Source organism: Hermetia illucens, chromosome 5 (assembly GCF_905115235.1).
Source record: "Hermetia illucens chromosome 5, iHerIll2.2.curated.20191125, whole genome shotgun sequence".
In the NCBI taxonomy this organism is placed as follows: Eukaryota; Metazoa; Arthropoda; class Insecta; order Diptera; family Stratiomyidae; genus Hermetia; species Hermetia illucens.
The window spans coordinates 15842537-15861313 of record NC_051853.1 but is presented as its reverse complement, the minus strand read 5'-3'; the positions used below and the strand labels follow the sequence as shown (position 1 = coordinate 15861313).

Sequence of the window (18777 nt, the reverse complement as noted above, 5' to 3'; positions counted from 1 at the left end):
CTCTGCGCAGACGAATTCCTATGCAAACGACGCACCACATGGAAGGGAAAAAGGAATCATTCTGCATGCTCAAAATATAAACTGTGACTTTTTACCGCAACTATCTTTATTTTTCAAATTCCTATGGCAGTTCTTGCACTTTGGGTACACATTTAATTTTTCATAATTCACACTGGTCGATCATTAAAGTCGTCCCGACTCCCAAGAAAGATAAAGACCTCGACCTCCTGACCAACTATCGTTCCATAGCCCTAATCAATATTTTCACTAAAGTATTGAACTCCATGGTAAAGACCAACATCAATTAATTTGTCGAAAATCACATTGTTCTACCGGTCAATTGCTGTGGTTATTCTGGTCCTCCTCCTCCTCTCTACATTCTACAGTTACCAAAAGCAAAAGTCTATATGTCCCGCGTATGAGAAAGTGGATATAGTGACCCTTGATAACATTATGGTCGATTTCAATTTCCCAGCCGAATTTATCCTTTAGATTACCAAGGTGATGCCGAACAGACAACTCCAACTCGGATCAAATCAGATTGATATCAAAAATGGCATCTCCCAAGACTGTTTTCTAAGCCCCACACTTTTCAACATATACACAGCAAATGTTCAGAGAACATTGAAGTTTTCCAGTATGCGGATGATTTCATTATCATAAAGGTAAAGACTGAAACCAAACTTCCAAACTCTTGGAAAGTTAGGTCATTTTTTTCGTTACCGAATGTGTTTAACTGTGGTTTCCATTTATCCTGGTCAAATCTAAATCCAAAGCCTTCAAAAGAAGCAGAATAGTCAAAAATGGGGCGCAGACGGCTACGGTTTCGTACCAGGGCAGAGGCAACTCAGAGGCCGCTGCCTCACCTCTACCCTGGGAGTAGCGTGATCAAATCTGAGTGTAATTACGCGGTATTACTAGCGTAACCAAAACGCGTCCCAGGTGCTATATGCTTCCTTTTATAATTCTCAAAGCACGGCAAGGTTGCGAATTATATCCAACGTAAATCTGCCCACATTTCGGACCAAAGCTTGGCCGGACCTAGACAATTTTTGTTTAGGGATTGAGGAGTCCTAAATCTGCATCTACTTGATGTCGGACCGGACCGGACCAATCCCTAAACAAAAAAAACAAAATAATACCCTTCAAACTAAGACAAATAGCCACATCCTGACGCACGTTAGATCCATAATTTGTCTTGTCAGAGAAATAACCAGAACGGGCTCGGTTAGTATCGTTCCAAAAATCCAACGGGCCGGCAGGATAATTAACTTCTCAACCGATTTTTCTTTGGGGCTTTCGCCTCAAAGAGCTATTAATTTTTATAGATCCCTTATAAGACTTATTATAGAAAATGGTGCCACCTCTACCAAGAATCCTCCTGATGTTTCGAAAGTAAACTTAATTCCCTAATTGCCTGCAACTTAACGATATGTCTCGGACTCACCAGAACCACCCCACTACATCCGGTCTTTGTTCTAGCCAAAATTGCAAAATTCCATAATATTAAGACGAACTTTAGGAGGTTCCGAAAGAAGGCCGTCTCCCTTGTGAATTACATGTCATAAATGAGACCAGTTTTGAGAAGTACTAATCGAAATCTTTCATTTGATATCCCACATGCCCATATTTAGAGGAAACAATTTTACACCGGCTATTTGCATACATGGGGACAACCACCTCCCCCCCCCACCCTCCACCCCCCCTAAAATTCCACGTAGAATGGTGTAACTCAATGTATGCGTTAGCGTTCGCAGTTTCCACCTTTCCACCAACTTCGGGGTCATTCGGCGTAACCGAATGAGTGTGAAAGACAGACGGAAAGATAGTAAACCAATTTTAATAAAGTTCTGTTTGACACAAAACCTTAAGAACGAAGATATGTAACCGTCAGTCTTACAACATGTGTCCAGTTTGTTCTGGTATGCTTTAACGGAAAGGTGTTTGCACGTGTATCCAATTAAAGCGGCACAGGATCAATTCGAGAGTACGTTTTCTGGCAATATAGACTGATAGCCTTCCACCAGTCCTGTTGCTGTCTTCGTAGGTGGTATATTAGCTTGCCAGTGTCCCAGAAGGCAATCAAAATCAGTCGGTAGCAATCCATATTACTTTTGGGCAACTAACTTTCCGGCTTGCATGCTGGAAAGCAACAAACCAAAACAACATTTCAACCAAAATGCCTTTTAATCACCAGTGCCGATACACTAGATTAAATGCATCTAATTACATGATGGCATGGGAATGCGCATATTATTATGGTGCTGTTAGAAAAAAAAGGGGTCAATGATTATTGTTGGTTTAAAATGTATGTGATAGGTGATAGGTACTAGGATTTCGAGAAGTTGGTGAGTTTTGGGTTAAAATTTCGAAGCTAAATTATTTTGATAATTTAAAATGAACATTTTGGGTTGCCACTTTCGGTCGCTGCTTCTTGGACAAAATCGTTAGTCATCTTTCGTTCCATTTTTTGATTATAATCGTTTGCAACTTGGTCATCTGGCTCAGATTTTTTTGCTTTCGCAGCGAAAGTTAAGTCTGTATTTTGGTCTCGGGAAATATGGCAAGCCACTTCATAGCACTCCTACCACCCTACATTTGCAGTCATGAGACCAGCTGAAGTGATGAAATCAAATAGCTTCTCTCCTCTTGGATTGCATTTGCTTCTGCCTCAAAAAATATGTTGAGTATTCGCATCGCAACCTATTAAGAATTCGAGACCACTTGATTCTGCACCAGATCCCTTAGTTCTTGCGTTGGTGGAGGAAACAAAGAATCATCGGGTAAATAAGCGGAGGCAACTATGATGTTTTCCTCTTCCCATTAATCTGGTATTGTACGATGATCGTAACTAAGTCCTGGGAACAGAACTGTCTCGGCACGGTTGCCTCTAGCCGTCTTGACATCTGGACACAACCACAAGATCCAAGCTTATTGATCTTTCATCGTATCCTCCTTTACTTCTATTAAACCAAACCCATGGCTCTTGTACCAGAAAAATGTAGGGGCAGTCCTGTAGTTTTGTCAGCCTCGCTGCTAGCAGATAGGAGGAGGCTATGACCAATCTTCATGTTTTTCGACAAAAACTTAGTCTAATATGTAATGGAAAACTGTTAGAAGCGTATGCCGCGGTCCTCGTGTGACGGGGTTTCCTCCACACCGAACCGAAAAGCCTCGACTCCTCGTGTTTGATTTCTCTGAGAAAAGCCGCACTTGGAGCTACAGCAGTTTCCATGTCCTCATCCATAAAATTTCTTATCCCATCCCGCAGAACATTCGTCTGTTTTCCACTTTCCACTTTAACTGGTTTGCGGTGTCGAGTTTGCATAGATTCAATCACTCGAACTGGCATCAAGTCAATTCCGTTCACGTCTCTGGCTTCCCTTTTTCCGCTTGTTCCGTAAGTATAGGAGAAGTTACTAGCAGGTACGATTCACTCTGTAGTCCCTTCACCAGTGCGAACCCTCATACAGGGGTTCCACCACTGCATGCACTATCCTCCGCGCGTAGCTCCATTGTGGGAGAGCACACCGAAGATGCTGCAATTTGCTCTATATTGTGTGAGTCGAAGACCATTGTTCTTTGCTCTCAAAATGGAGATGATTCTCTACAGTTTCCTGATATGATTGAATTTCAATCTATTTAGGAAAAAGTGGGGCATCATACGGTGACTTTTCTTGAGCACATTTGACCCTTTTGGTCCAGTTCGAATACCAAGCTGAAACCCTCGACGTTTATAGATCTGTCCCTCCTAGCATTCATGAACTTTATCCTCCAATGTCTGAAGTCAATGCCCGGTTCTGTTCACCCAACATGCGGATTATGTCCTCTGCCTTCCTTCTGGGGCCCGGTAAACAACATCCGACATGTTCTGTCCTGCGCAGCTCAGTGTTCACAATAGTGAGCTTGAGCCGACCGGCAGAACTCTTAAGCCGGGATTACCTGTTGGGGTCACTTTAAGCCAGCCTCATCAGTGTACTCCAAATAAAGAAGCCCATCGCGAAAGCCTCGATTTTTAAATCTTGGCTTCGTTCCAGGCTCCAGCACTTTTTCCACAGGCATTCCCGGAGGATGGTAAATGGTCCATCTGACATTTTGTCATCCTTGGAGGAAACTCCCACGGCAGTAGTCAGAACTGAGGCTGCAGTTTGCGCATATGTCCTCTTCCTTCCCGCCTTCGTATCCGTATTCCTATGGAAGGGACCAGCTTCATTGAAATTTCTCTCGCTGATTTGATCACCTCTCGGCACATCAGTCTTAATTCCCACGGGACGCGTGCCGCGCGCAGCCCTGTGTGTTGGTCTTACGCTTCTTCCGCGCATCACCGTTGACAGAAGAGTCTGGTGCCTCTAGGATGAAACTCATCGGGGTTACCAGTTTATTCCCACCTCCCGTCGAAAATTCGGCTTGCTTGCGTTTGATTTCTCTGGACATTACCGCACCTAGTGGTACCCAAGGTGCTTCATCTTTTTTCGCAGTAGCTTCTTCTGCCGCCGACTTGGGGCCTTTCCAGGTTCACGGTGTTCGGGCCACTTGGGTCCAGTTCTACGGGCGTTAAACCAATAGCGTCCATGTCAGCAGCTTAGTTTTCTTCTATTCCTCTCCTTAAGGGTGAAAAAGAAGGTTCTGATAGGCGGGATTCAGCCTGTAGTTCCCCGCCTTATTGGCCGAAGTTCCCGTATGCCGGAAGGAGAAGTTCTTCCGTTTGCGGATAAATTTGGACTGTAGTACCGCGGACGGGCCGGCTGTAGTCGGATTTCCATTTTTTCCCAAGTTGACAGTTTCCGTACTTTCTTTTCTGGCTAGCTTCGCCGTAGGCACTAAATGCAAGCTTTCCATTGAGTCGAAAAGCATGCCTTCTGCAGATTTATCCATGAATGTGCATGAATGTGGTGAGGCCTCCAAAATTCGCGCCTCGGCCACGACATGATTGCGGGTGGATGCGAAGTCTGTGACTTCTTACCACTTGGAGAGTTTAAATCCTTCGTTTTCATATTCATATTTTGGACACCCTTAGTGTAGTAGTAACCTACTACGGTCCCCCTCCCACCACGCCAAGGTAGAGTCCAAGGGAAAGAAAACATTAGCTTAGTTGGTATCGCTTTTAGGCGGTTATGTAAGAATTTCGTCCGTTTAGTTTTTGTCACAGATAAATATGAGAAAATATGAATTGCAATTAATAAACCAAATCTTTCTTCAAGTCAATAGAAAAAAGGAAAATTCCGTTGAATTCGCACAATAATCCAAATATGTACAACTAAGAACGAAATCGCCAGAGAATTCAAAATGTTATTCTACATTAGTTCATTGCATCTTCCCGTCAGACAGGAGATAATATTTGTATCTACATAACATATGAAGACTTCTCTAAATATAACCGAGTCCGACACATTGCCTTCTGGATTTATACCCTTGAATTCTGACTTACAGATTGTGATCACATTCCGTAGATTCATCATTTCAAAAATGTAATACGTTCCCCCTGCCAGCTATGAAGTGATACAATTTCTTTGTAGTTACATATTTGGAATTTGACGATCCTATTCAGTCCCCAAAATGGAACACATGAATCTACTCCTTTACTATTGTATCTATTTGTATCCATAAGAAAGACATTAGAATTCTTATCATTAATTACTCTCAATTAAGGAAGAGAGAGTTATTTATGTCTAACGAGTGTGTCCCCGGAGAATATGAGCTGATGTTTTGTAACATGAAGGTATGAATATACTCGGACTGTATCTAATCCTAGCGTGGTCCTACAAAGAAGATTCAGGTATAAGGGAATACAAGAAAGGTCGAAGAAATGAAAAAAAGTCTTGCCGCATGTATTTGCTGGTGAATAGAGCTCCTTTCATTTGTAGGACGTGTATAGATACTAAATATTATCTTCCGAATTCAATACTGCCTGCGTTGGTTGCTATGCATTCATTGCCACCACAAAAGCAATAATATTTCTCTAAAACAGCGAAATCTTATCGATTCAAGATTTAAGACCATTCGCCACCACCAAATATCTCGAAATAGACTCATAAAGCCTTGCGAACGGAAGCTCACTTTCAACGCACGTAATGAAAAGGTAGCTAAGGACATAAATAGTAACAGAATAATTCCAAGATATTTATCTTTCTCCAGGCACACTTTAAATATTGAATTAAGTGGAGCTAATTAAAGCTATAACTTGCCAAACGGAGTCTAATATTTATCTTGGACCGAATTTTAATTTATATTATTCCAGCGGTTGCTTTTGTGGTTGGCAAACAACGTAAAACGGCACCGGAAACCTTCAGAGCTAAAATTGAGGCCATATTAATTGGAATTTGCTTCGTTGGATAAGATAATAATCAGTGCAACAGCCGCGATGTGCTAACTGGCCAACACACCACCTCAGTGCTTGGCTAGTGTACACAGAACACCCTGTACTACGAGGGAAAACTACTTGTTGCAATACCTTCCGATTTAGCTATGGAAATTCCGCAATTGAAGAGATTTACTCCGGAATTGTGTAAATTCATTATTTAATTCAATTCCGTATGCGATAGAAGCACTCAATGTAAATTGGTGTAGATATTTATTCGCCGCAAATTGTTTACAGAGTTGTTTGGCCCTTAACAGCGGGGAAGATACTTGAATCTATTTCAAATTTTACTCGGGGAGCTGCTCTATGTCCATTTGCACCTTCCAGAATACTCATTGCCAGAGACAAAAGTCGTTTCAGATGCAATTGGAAAAAAGTTGCGGAAGGCGTTTAATTTATGGGATCAAGTTCTTATAAATAAATATCGAAAGAAAAACGTGTACATGGCATTGGGAAAGTGTTTTTGGGTCAAGGATAGGAACGTGGCCGGAACCAAATTGGAAAATAATGTTTTGCAACGTAGATTCTCATAAACGTGGTTGCTACAATCAAATGAAAATTAATTGCAATTTGTGTTCATATCTGTATCTTATCTTATAGGCTTGGATTCGACTTCGATAGGTTCTTTACCTATGCCTTTTTAGGTAAATACGCAGATCGCTAGTTTACAGGAAAGGTGGCCGAAATAACCCTTACAATAATCGATATCATCATCTTTGAGTCCACTTATCAATGACAGCATTATATGTAGCGCTTCAAATAGAGAGCAAGGTGAAATTATTCACGTATACTTTGCCTTTGGAGTAGTCTGAACCACACCTACCCTGCACAGGAGAATGCCAAGGATATGAAGATCCAATGCATCCCCAATGTGTTGTTTGTTGTCAAACACTCTATTCAATCAGAGGAGAAGCGAAAGATAAGTAAGCTAAGCATGCGACTAGCCAGTCAGATCCACGATCCCACCCTGGTGAAAGCGAGAAATCGCAGTTTGAGCTGCTTCCAGCGAATAAACAGATTCCCTCAGCAGTCAACTATTGCAGGTGCCCTGACTTCTTCAAAGTAATAGTCTTAAGGCGAGCCCCTCCCCATTTCAGACCGACCCAATTTCATCCATTAAACTTGTGTTCGTCTTTGTGCTTGTCTCCGCTGCAGTAAGCTTATCACTTGCGCAACATAAAGTGTGTTCATAGTGACACTGAAGCATAAGAAGAGCCCGAACTCTCTTTGAGCTCTTCAGCATCTCTTTGACAATGTTGTCTGGAGAGAGCTCCCCTGTGTCTGCATAAAGCTTCTGACGAAAGCCGTTCCACCTCTCGCAAGGGAAAAAGGTGTGTTCAACGTCATCCATGACTCCATTGCAAAATACACAATTGGGAGATCGCGCCTTCCCAATACTGTGCAGGTAAGACTGAACACCTCCATGACCGCTTAGAAGTTGGGTGAGAAAATAATCAACCTCACCGTACGTTCGGTTCAAACACGGGTCTAAATTGTCGATGAGCTGCGCAGTCCATCTGCCCCTTGGCTCATTTTGCGAAGAAAGTTGCTACTCGGTAAGGGTGCATTGACGTTTTTCACGGGCAACCATCTGTCTTAAGTTCTCGTCCTTACGGCGAGATAGCTAGATAGCTTTGCGCTCCTTGGCAAGGAGGGCGACGGGGACCACTCCCACGATCACCATCACGGCCGGTTCGGAGACGGTGCGATAAGCAGACGCCACTCGCAAAGTTCGCCACCTTTGCACTTGAGCAAGGCGCTTACGATGCATCTCTTTGTCAAGAGCGTCAGCCCATACCTCTGCGCCATAGAGCAGAACCAACTGCGTTGCTCCCATAAGGAGACGTCTCCTAGTAGATATAGGGCCTCCATCATTCGCCATTAGCCGACTCAAGGCCGCGACGCCAGCTGCAGCACTGTCCGCTGCTGCTTTGATTTGCTCTAAGAAGCTCATCTTCGACTCGAGCATTAAACCAAGGTATTTAACCGCTGGTTTTGACTCTATAGTCAAATCGCCTATCGATATGGGACGCAGGGTCGGGATTCTCCTTCTGGTCAAGGTGACTACTTCGTTTTTTTCCAGCGCGCATAACCGACCAGGGCATATCGAGTCTCAGTAGACTATCATAGAGAGTGTTCCAAAGGTCTGGCCATAGGGTGGATCCCTGTCCTACTCCCGACGTGATTTTCATCCTCCTTTGGCCGTCTAACATCTCATAGAGCAGGGAGCGTTCTCTCAAATAATCCCTCAATATCCGCAAGAGATAACTTGGCACGTGAAATGAGTTTTCTAGTGTGCCTAGCATATCTGTGCATCTTACGGCCTCGGGCCCCGATTTTTCGGGAGACAAGCTTATAGCCAAGTCCCCAGGGGTCCTCATTCACCTCGTTGACAAGGTTCTGCCAGCTGCGAGCTTTGCTTTTATTTATAGCACTGCGGAGTCTCTTTTTTGCTGAGCCGGAGCTTATGACGCTCCCTCCGTAGTTCGGCAATTTCTGCTGTCCACCAGTACATAGAAGGATTGTCGCAGCTGGGGCTTCTCTGTGTATGTGGCTGCTCTATGCTCCACAAAGGAATGATCAGGAGACAAACTGAAGAAACACAATCCACAAATAGTGCTCCTGTATGAAACGGGGTTGCATTACCGATACAAATACACGCAGGTATCATCCTAACTAAATTCTTCAAAAACAGGACTCTTCCTTCCCGTCAATGCTCTGAAGTCCCTAGAGGTCATCATCGTCTCAATCGAAATCACTGCAGATTATGTATATGTCGTTTCCCTATGTTGTTCCAGCTAGCTCTTTGATCCGAAAGACCAATCCACCATCAAATACTTTTGCGTGGATTAACTCCGCCCATTCGGCAAATCTTGGACCTTGATTTTAGGGGCAACACAAACGCTATATACACTTCCTGGTTCTGGTAATCAGCACCATCAACGTAATTCTTCTGAATTCAAACACCGTTCCATTCCTTTAAACCTTACTCGACATCAGTGGCCATAATGCTATAATCCTTGATATCCAACTCTTGGTCGCGCCTTTCGCGCATGGCATCTGGCAGCCCGGATTTCAGGTAAGCCAATCGACAGTTCATAAACCAATCTCTGAAACTATTCCTATACTTTCTCCTCTCCAAACACACTTACTCGTTCAACTCCCGCAAATCAAATTTCTCAACCCCAAAGTGGTCGCAATGATTATCAAACAGAACAAGAGTAAAAATTCAATTGTGCATGACGAAATCCCCTGCACAATACTGTGTATCCAGACCCTCTTTGTCAAAACTATTCAATCATTGTTCGAATGTCTTTTTCCCCTCGAGCTGAAAGTATGATCAGATGACACACATCTCCTCCCGGACAGTTAAAGGCCTATAACTTTTCTTTCAACCAAAGCTAACATTTTCGTGCGGACGGTCAAAACAGTGATTCATGAGTACCGCGATACAAACAATCTTTCCCTACACCAGTCTAGCTAGAGACCCGAAAAGCTCAGTTATCTCCGCAAACCACTCACTTTTCACCGCAGATATTCCGAAATCCGCTCCCATAGCCAACCCAATCAAGGTGCTTCAATAGGCCGATGAGTTCACACTACCACAAACGACATAGTACGTTCTGGCATCCATATTTGGACGAGTTTTACTGATGATTCACCAAGTGAAAACTGGCGCTCAATCTGCAAAAATGCCAAACAATAGTTCTTTAAGGAAAATGGAGGATGACCCCGAAAATGTTTTTGACATCATAAAGCTATCCTTAAGAATCCATACATCTCCCCTCCTCACAGTGAACCAAGTTATCTAACTTGGCGTCACTATAAACTTAAACAGTGCCCTCAAAACACGGTTTCCGCAGTTTAAAGTCTTATTAAAGTGAGGGATCCATGCCCACCGAAGGCAGTGTAGTTTAACGAATTTCTACAGTTCATCCAACTCATGCGCCATCCAGCACGGTCGCAAACTGGTCCGAAAATTCGCCGAAGGGCTTTCTTTCGAATGTGATTAGCAAATTTTTGGAAGCTTGGATTAGGCTCCAGGTTTCGCACCCATAACATAGTACTGGTCGTATGATGGTTTTGTATACCCGGAGCTTCGTATTTCTGTGCACATGCTTCGATTTCATTATAGGAAGGTCCGAGAAGAAACTCTTATTTGTATGCTCTCTTCGTCGCTTGACCTCTCTCATTAACTTTCTTTGACTTTGAATTCATGTTGAGGTCCCCTACGTAGACACATTCCACCGGATAATATTCCCTGCGCCTCTGCTGGGCTAAGAAGAGTATGACAGGTAGACTAACAGACCTAGAATCGATTTCAAGAAGGTTTTGTTTCACACAAAACAAAAAACGTTTAAAGAATCTTCTGGTCAATGTGATGCACATTGGGTCCTAGTTGAAATTGAGCTCGTCTTGAATTCTCTCTTTTTCCAAAGCAGTTGCCTTTTTATCTGCCTAGGCTCAACTATGATCATTTTTAATTCCACTTCGAATTTTAATATTATCCAAAGAAAAAAATTAAATAAATAAATCCACGAGTATTAAATACAGGAATGAAAGGTCAAAAGCATAGTTCTCAACCTTTCGGGTTTTACAGGGGCGGAAGGCGTTTTATATATATAAGTATATGTTTGCTATTTCCACAAACAGAACAAAGCACGTAAACCACGCCTAAGCACCATCGCTATCGAGTTAATTGGAGTTGTTTCAGCTCTCTCTAGAACTTCCCGAGAAGCTTCCACTTCATGGGGTTACTCTGCGGATCTACAGAACAATGTGAAAGGAGTCTGCCGGTTTTGAGATTTCCAATGTTTAGTATCCTTGGTAATTGAGTCGTTTCTGGAGATTATGATGGCCTTCAATCAAAATAAACCATGTTACCGGCAATTTTATTATATTTTTTCGTACGTCCTTCTATTGCCGGCTGGTTCTGTCTCACTCTGGTATTCTTCCAACCTCAAACCCACGAGCCTTTTTGTTTGTTCTATGTATGACATATCACAGACAGAGTGACATATTTGGTATATCCTACTTTTGTCTCAGACATCTTTCATGTCCTTCACTGAGGCTACCCTATTTTTAATTAATTTCTGTATTTGTGTTAAGATGTGGGTTGATCACTATGGATTTTCAAACTTTCAACCATTTCGACAATCCCAAATTTTCCTTGGAAACCGTGTGGTTTGTTAAGACGATATGCTCTGCTACTTTCCGAAATTTGGCAGTCCCTTTTTTCCTGCTTCAGGTCCCATATTCTGTCTTGTCTTTTGATATAGTATATGGGTCTGATTCCACATTCCCCAAACATTTTCAGATTTTTCCAAACTGATTAAAATTTTTCCACGGCAGTTCCAAAATTTTCCATTTCAAATTCGGAATTTTCCATTCCAAAATCAAAATTTTTCGTTTCAAATTCAGAAATTTTTCAATCTTCTACTATCAGGATTTATGCTGTAAGAGACATCTTAGCTGCCCATCAGTTTTCTATCATTGTTTGATTTCATGGTCTGGGAAACAAGCAATCTCCTCAATCTTTGCTGTTTTTCATGACTTCTAGATATAAAATCGTGTGCTTATGATTGCAATTAATTTCGCCATTTCCTGTAGAGGCCTTACCAAATATTGAGAAATTAAATTGTGGGGTTGCTTACTGCATAGGCTGCATCCTTATCCAGTGGTAAAGTGCTGGTATAAAACCTTTATTAAAACATTGAAAAATTTCCGAATTTGAAATGGAAAGTTTTTAAATTTACTTGGAAAAATTTGAAACTGTTTGGAAAATTCCAAGATTTGCGAAACCTATATATATTATTGCAATTTATACAGGATCCTGAAAGAGTTTTGAGCTGGTTTTTTCCTGCTATTGAAGACGATGTCCAAGCCATGTTTTCGCTGTAAAGAAAGGGGGATTTGGTTAAATTGGAATACTATTCCCTATTTGGGCTCTTGATCCACAGCAAGCTTGTTAAGCACTTGCTACTGAAGGATCCTCTTCCGTTTGCCGATGAAACAACCGATGGGATGGTCGGTGTATTCGTTCAATTTAGTGGCATAAAAAATGTGTTTGGCCTTTTTTAGCACGTTTTTTAAAGAATAGGGTAAGAAATAGGAAAAAGGCGACTTAGTATGAATGAGGGTGGTTTGAGGCTCTGAGGATGATTCATTTTGTATTCATGATACAGACATTCAAAGTCTTGAATTTGCACAAAAGCGACAACTTTGACCTATTACAACTTTGTTAGTAATAGTGCGATTTCTACCAAACTGCAAAATTTTGTGATTCTTGAATGAACTTCAGGAGTTTTGCAGTCAATTACTAAAAATTGTAGCAATATACTATTATTAATAATAATCGTTGGTGCAACAATCCATATTGGATCAGGGCCTTGAAGTGTGTTAGTAATGGTACACTACAGTACGCTGTAGGAGACAATGTGGTCAGCATTGTGCTCGCCTGAGATTATTACCCTGATTTCTCAGGTACCCATTCACACCTGAGTCGACTGGTATCCGACATTCAGTCACGATAACAAATCTCTCTGCCACCAGTGAGATTTGAACCGCGACCTTCCGCTACGACAGCCTCCAGTGCTCTAACCACTAGAGCCATCCAGATGCAATACTATTATTAACTTTATTTAAATAGATATCAGTTTGAAGGATATTTCGGAGCCTAAACACCATATAGTGTCAGTATGTTGATTTTTTTCAGATTTTTCGGTTGGATAGTTTCTGAGAATGAGCCCGTGAAAGAAATGATCAATTTCAACCCCCCGCACTCCTCACGTTCTCAACAAACGTCAAAGTTAAAACCGGGTTCGAAAGTACTAATCGAGGCCTTCCATTTGATACCCCACATGACCATATTTTGTGAAAAAAAAATTGACAACCCCCTTTTGCATTTATGAGGACCTCTCCCCCTTAAATTCGAGGTAGAATAATGTAATTCACTGTATGCGAGAGCGTGCACAGTTCACACCTTTCCACCTAGTTGGATGACGAATCTAGTTTCACTAGCAATCTAAGCAAAATAGTTTGTCGATTCATTCAAAATAAAATTCTACTAAATTTTCTAAACATACCAGTCTCTCTACATCGCTTGGCAGAATCGAAAGCACCAAACTTGACTCTTCGAGTCCTTCCACTACTAAATTAACCTTATTCAGTACATATCAAATATCGAACATTGTTCCTTTAGCCGTAATTTCTACTTCAAAAGTACAAATCTCGTTCAGTGGAAGCATTATCGCCAGAATCAGGAGCAGACAGATTTTCTATAAAAGTCTTGCGCTTCCAACCGCACGATGGTTCCGTCGACAGACGGTATCCACTAAAATATACACTTGCGAAATGCACAATGTCGGCCGTTTTTCTACTTCCCACGATTTTCACCCCACTGTGGCGGTTTTCATTATCATTTCAGACTTATAGGTTGGCGAAATATGGAATAATATATAACAACTCTCACACACGAGCTTTCGGGTTCTTCGATTTCTTTGCACTCACCACCACTCCAAACTCAACACATTCCGATATCCCAATTTCGATTCATTTCTTTGTAGTCCTAAATTAACTTGGATAAGGCACCAAATTTTAAAGATTTAAGAATTTAAGTGAACTCTTTTGGAAAAAAGTATCAAAATGTGCATTTCAATCAAGTATTTGTCCGTTACTTATTTATATCAAACTCCACTCGTTGTCTTTCTTAAACAAGTCAAAAACCAGAACAGGACTTGCGAAAACCGACCTCAAAACACATAAAACCAAAATCCCCGTATCATCAACATCACTTGTATTTGCAAGCACAACATTTTGCCTTAGTCAGAAACAAACGTTAGAAATGCATTTAATAATATACGGCATTATCAGGTCTATCGTGAAAATGACAACAAAAAAGTTAATGATCATTTTTGAAATATTTGAAAATTTGTTGATTATTAATTCTACTGTTATATATGTTGTTTTGCCCGACTTATTTATAATTAAAACACCAAAACAAAATAAGGTTTTCTAAGAATGTGAAAAAATTTTATAATCTGATGAAAACTCACTGAGGAAGGTGACAAACTGTCATCAAAATAAAAGTGATCATTTTTAAATTAATATTTTAAAATAATTGGGAAATAGAAGATGTGAACAAGTGCAATGAAGAAGCATAAAAACTCGATTTGTTTCTTCATCTGTTAATGTTGATATCCTTTATTCAAGTGTTTTAATAAAGTTAAGAAATTTTTGGATTACCAAAAACCTGGTTCCTCCATTGATTCAAGTTCTTCCATCAATGTATATTAAAGATGACCTAAGCATATGAAATCAACGTCTATACTATGGTTTCTTTGAAGCTAAACACTATCAAAACGAGAACCCTTATCTGAAGAGATAACATGATTCTTGTCAACATCAGTTCGCATTATCAGTTATTAATCTCATCCCGTATGTACTACTCTCAAGAAGAGAAGAAGAGAAAGGGTTGCATTAAGAAGCCTCCCTCAGCTGATAGTGCTCCTATTTGAGTATCTCAAGTTATTTCAACAACTAGTTGAGTAATATTGAAAATGAGTTTCGCTCCCAATCTCACCATATTTGCGCAATAGAGACTATTTTTTAGAATTAGATTTAAATAAATCTAATAAATAATACATCTTTCATATGGAGAAAGGTGACAAGATCTCATGAAATCTTTCATTTCAGTCATCTCAATATTATTTATATTGGACTATCTATTTTTTATATTTAATAAGAATTTTGAAAATTTTATTGTTTGTCATTAATTTTCCCAATTTTCCTCTCGGATTGAAGATAATAATAATTTACTAATTTTTGCAAAATTTACTTAAATTCACTTTACCTCTAATTATTTGCTAGTTTAATTCAAATTGCATGCCCTATGATTTGTAGAAGAAAACGTATCCTTATCTAACACACTAATTAAAACCGCCATTGGCTTTCACCTCAGCGTTTTCCCACACTGCAATGACTATCGATGAAAACCCCAAAAGTGTTCAATTAGTCAGCTAACGAGATAATTTTTACTTTCAAGCTTCAACCCCAATCATGGAGCAACCGCCCCAAAATGTGACTGTGCTCGATGGCAAGGACGCGACGATATCCTGCCGAGCGGTGGGAGCGCCAACGCCCAACATAACGTGGATTTACAACAGTAAGTACAAAAGTACAAGATTCCAATGCAATTAAAGCTAACTTTGATGAGCATGTAAAGTGCCTAAAGGACGAGTGAGTGAGTATGTTTGCTGTGAAATTATAAATTGAATTTTCTATAACTGGAATGCTGACATGTGAGTGGCTCCGTACAGGGTGAGCTTCCAGGGAAAAGTAAATTGGATATCATTTGATGATTTTCGAGTTTAAAAGCTGTTTTGATTTGAACATTATTTATGTTAATATTTTCAGTTGATTTATGCAGAACTTAGGTCTCATATAAAGTAAAGTATTATGACTGAAACTAAGTTATTCAAACGTTTGCAGAATTGCTACTCCTGGTCTTAATTTTTGTCAAGATGGAGGGAGCAGTTGGTTCCCGAAATACGGTATTTATGATTTCCAAGAAATGATTTTACTCATCTCTCTTCAATCTGTTTCAGAATAGACAAAGTACTATTCTGAACAAAAGAGGCTGACAACGGCTAGTGTCCTAAAAAAATGGCACCCAATTTCTTAGTCAGATTTATTATTTCTCTCAATCCTATTCCTATTCGTACTGATTCTATCAGGACCAGAACTGCGCAAGCTGCTGTAATGAACCTAAGGGAAATAGGACGATCAAACGATCATCCTAAGTGGCTGAAAACGGCCTAAAGGGGAAAGCTATCCCAGAGACGTAAAAAGTTGGCGAAATTGACCATCAAAGGTCTCGGTTGACACGTTCTTGAACGCCATATTTATTAGGGACATGCTCTAAGGGCCTGAGGATGTCAAGAATGGAAGGGAACTTCAGGGGCCGCGCCTCAATCAATTACGGCTCCACGCGCGGGGTCGTGTCGTTTTTAAGGATTTGTTTTGTGTCGTAAAACCTTATTAAAATCGGTTTACTTTCTGTCTGTCTTTTTTTAATCCGTTGGAAGGTGAACAAGTTCAAAACCCCCCGCTGGCTCCTGTCATACGATTATGTGAGACTTTTACTTTCTAAAACCACCTCCTTTTCCTTCACTTTACCCGCGGGACTGCCATTTCGGTATTACGTCGCGGGGAAGGATCAGTTACGAACTGCGCCTCGTGTAGTTATTTGTAACTTTTCTCCGAAGCTCTTCCTTCCTCAGCAGGTTGTGAATCATTAATTCGTTGATTTTTCCACTGCCCTCCAAGATGTTTCAAAGGCTAGCATATTCCCGGGTGTCAACCATGCCCCGGCATCAATTTCCGCCTCCGCTGGTAGTTAAAAGCAACATGCTCTGCATCCTCCGGAATCATGACGCATGCCGGGCAATACGGGGAGTCGTCACGCCCAAAGCGATAAAGGTATGCACGGTACCCTCCGTGTCCACCTAGGAATTGAGTTCGATGGTGACTAACCTCACCGTGCCTTCGTTTCATCCATTTTGAGACATCTGGAATATTTCAGTGTGTCAAGCGTCCTTTAGGTGAATCATCCCATCTTTTTTGCCATTCAGATAGACAATAGGTAAAGGACTCGCTGATTGCATATGATGAGCCAAGATGTCGATGGAGGCAATGCCTGCTATCATACAGGCTTCGTTTGATGTTGTACGGCAAGCGCACTACGTTTTCAATGCACTCAATCGGTATGGAGCTGGAATTTTCCTTCTATTTGCTTCCAGCTCCAAAGACGGTGCCCAGATTGGAGCTGTGTAAAGCAAGATGAAACTGACAACTATCGAGATAAGGAGCCGGCGGCGCTTGGTGATCAAAACTGCCTCGGTTTTATGCTCTGCGAGCGTCAGATGGTTGACATACATTATTATCCGCAGAAGAAGACCGAGAGCTGATCCTTATGGAACCCCGCAGTTTGTTCGATACGTTTTAGGTCCATCGTCCGGACCGTAACTCAATATCCTCTCACGGAAAAATTCCATGATTATGTGCACCAATTATTTAGGAGCGCCCAATTTGCCTAAGGCAGCAATTATTTTGCTCCCTTTTGCCATATTAAAGACATTCTTCACGTCAAGAGTAACTATCGCGCAAGATTTATTGACCTCCGTTGCTTTTTTCGCAATTTCCGCCACCGGCTGATGGCATTGACAGTAGATTTTGCCTTTCGAAATCCGAACTGCCTGTCTGAGAGGCCACCCTCCTTTTCTCTGATTGGTACATGCCTATTGAAGATGACCGGTTTGAAAAGTTCGCGGATGCCGTTTAGCAGGCATATAGGCCTACAAGACAAAAGATCACCCAAAAGTTTATTTGGTTTCTTGGTTAGCACAAGCATTTGTTTCCTCCACTTTTCCGGGAAAATCTCATCTTTGAGGCAGGCCGTAAATGTTTCAGCGAACCACCTTGGAACTGTTTCGGCGGCCACTGTCAGTGCTTTATTCGGAATGCCGTCTAAACCTGGGGCTTTATTTTGGGCAATCTTCTTCGCGGCTTCCAGAACTTCCTCAGTGGTTACCTCGGGAATTTCATCGGATTCTATCTGGACAGTTTGTAGGTTCAAGCCATCTGAAACTTGTGGAAAGAGAGTACTAATGATATCCCACAGCAAATCAGGGTTGGTAATCGGCGGTGAGCGCTTACCTTTGACTGACGCCATCACTGGCTTGTATGCACCTCCCCATGGGTTGAAGTCCGCTTCCTTACCTAACCTCTTGAAGTGTTTAGTTTTAGTTCTAGAGATGGCTACTTGCAGATCTTTTCTTGCCTTCTTATATCGGTTGTGGAACTCTTCCATCTCTTCCATCTCTAATCATCTTCATGCGACGGTGAAGATCGATAGGGCGGAGAAGTGGATCCGCCATCAACTGAATGAAAACCAGAGATGAGGAGCGGAAAACTATGTGTGAGTTCATCATCATCATAATCATCAACGGCGCAACAACCGGTATCCGGTCTAGGCCTGCCTTAATATGGAACTCCAGACATCCCGGTTTTGCGCCGAGGTCCACCAATTCGATATTCCTAAAAGCTGTCTGGCGTCCTGACCCACGCCATCGCTCCATCTTAGGCAGGGTCTGCCTCGTCTTCTTTTTCTACCATAGATATTGCCCTTATAGACTTTCCGGGCGGGATCATCCTCATCCATACGGATTAAGTGACCCGCCCACCGTAACCTATTGAGCCGGATTTTATTCACAACCGGACGGTCATGGTATCGCTCATAGATTTCGTCATTGTGTAGGCTACGGAGTTCCTTTTGAGAAAAAGTCGGTAGGTAACCAATGACGAAAAATGAATCCACTCCAATATGCCGAGGAACAAAATATAATGCACCTCCTAAAAAT

The 18777-nt window shown here is 41.5% G+C and overlaps 1 protein-coding gene across 11 annotated transcripts in view; it reads left to right on the top strand.

Annotated features, from left to right (window-relative positions):
- Window positions 1-18777, top strand: part of LOC119656708 (protein sidekick) — a 475605-nt gene that overhangs the window by 425615 nt on the left and 31213 nt on the right. For all 11 annotated transcript variants that reach the window (XM_038063218.1, XM_038063229.1, XM_038063228.1 and 8 more), the window contains one exon: window positions 15402-15521. In XM_038063218.1, coding sequence (XP_037919146.1) covers window positions 15402-15521 — 120 coding nt within the window. The remainder of the gene's footprint in view (window positions 1-15401; window positions 15522-18777) is intronic.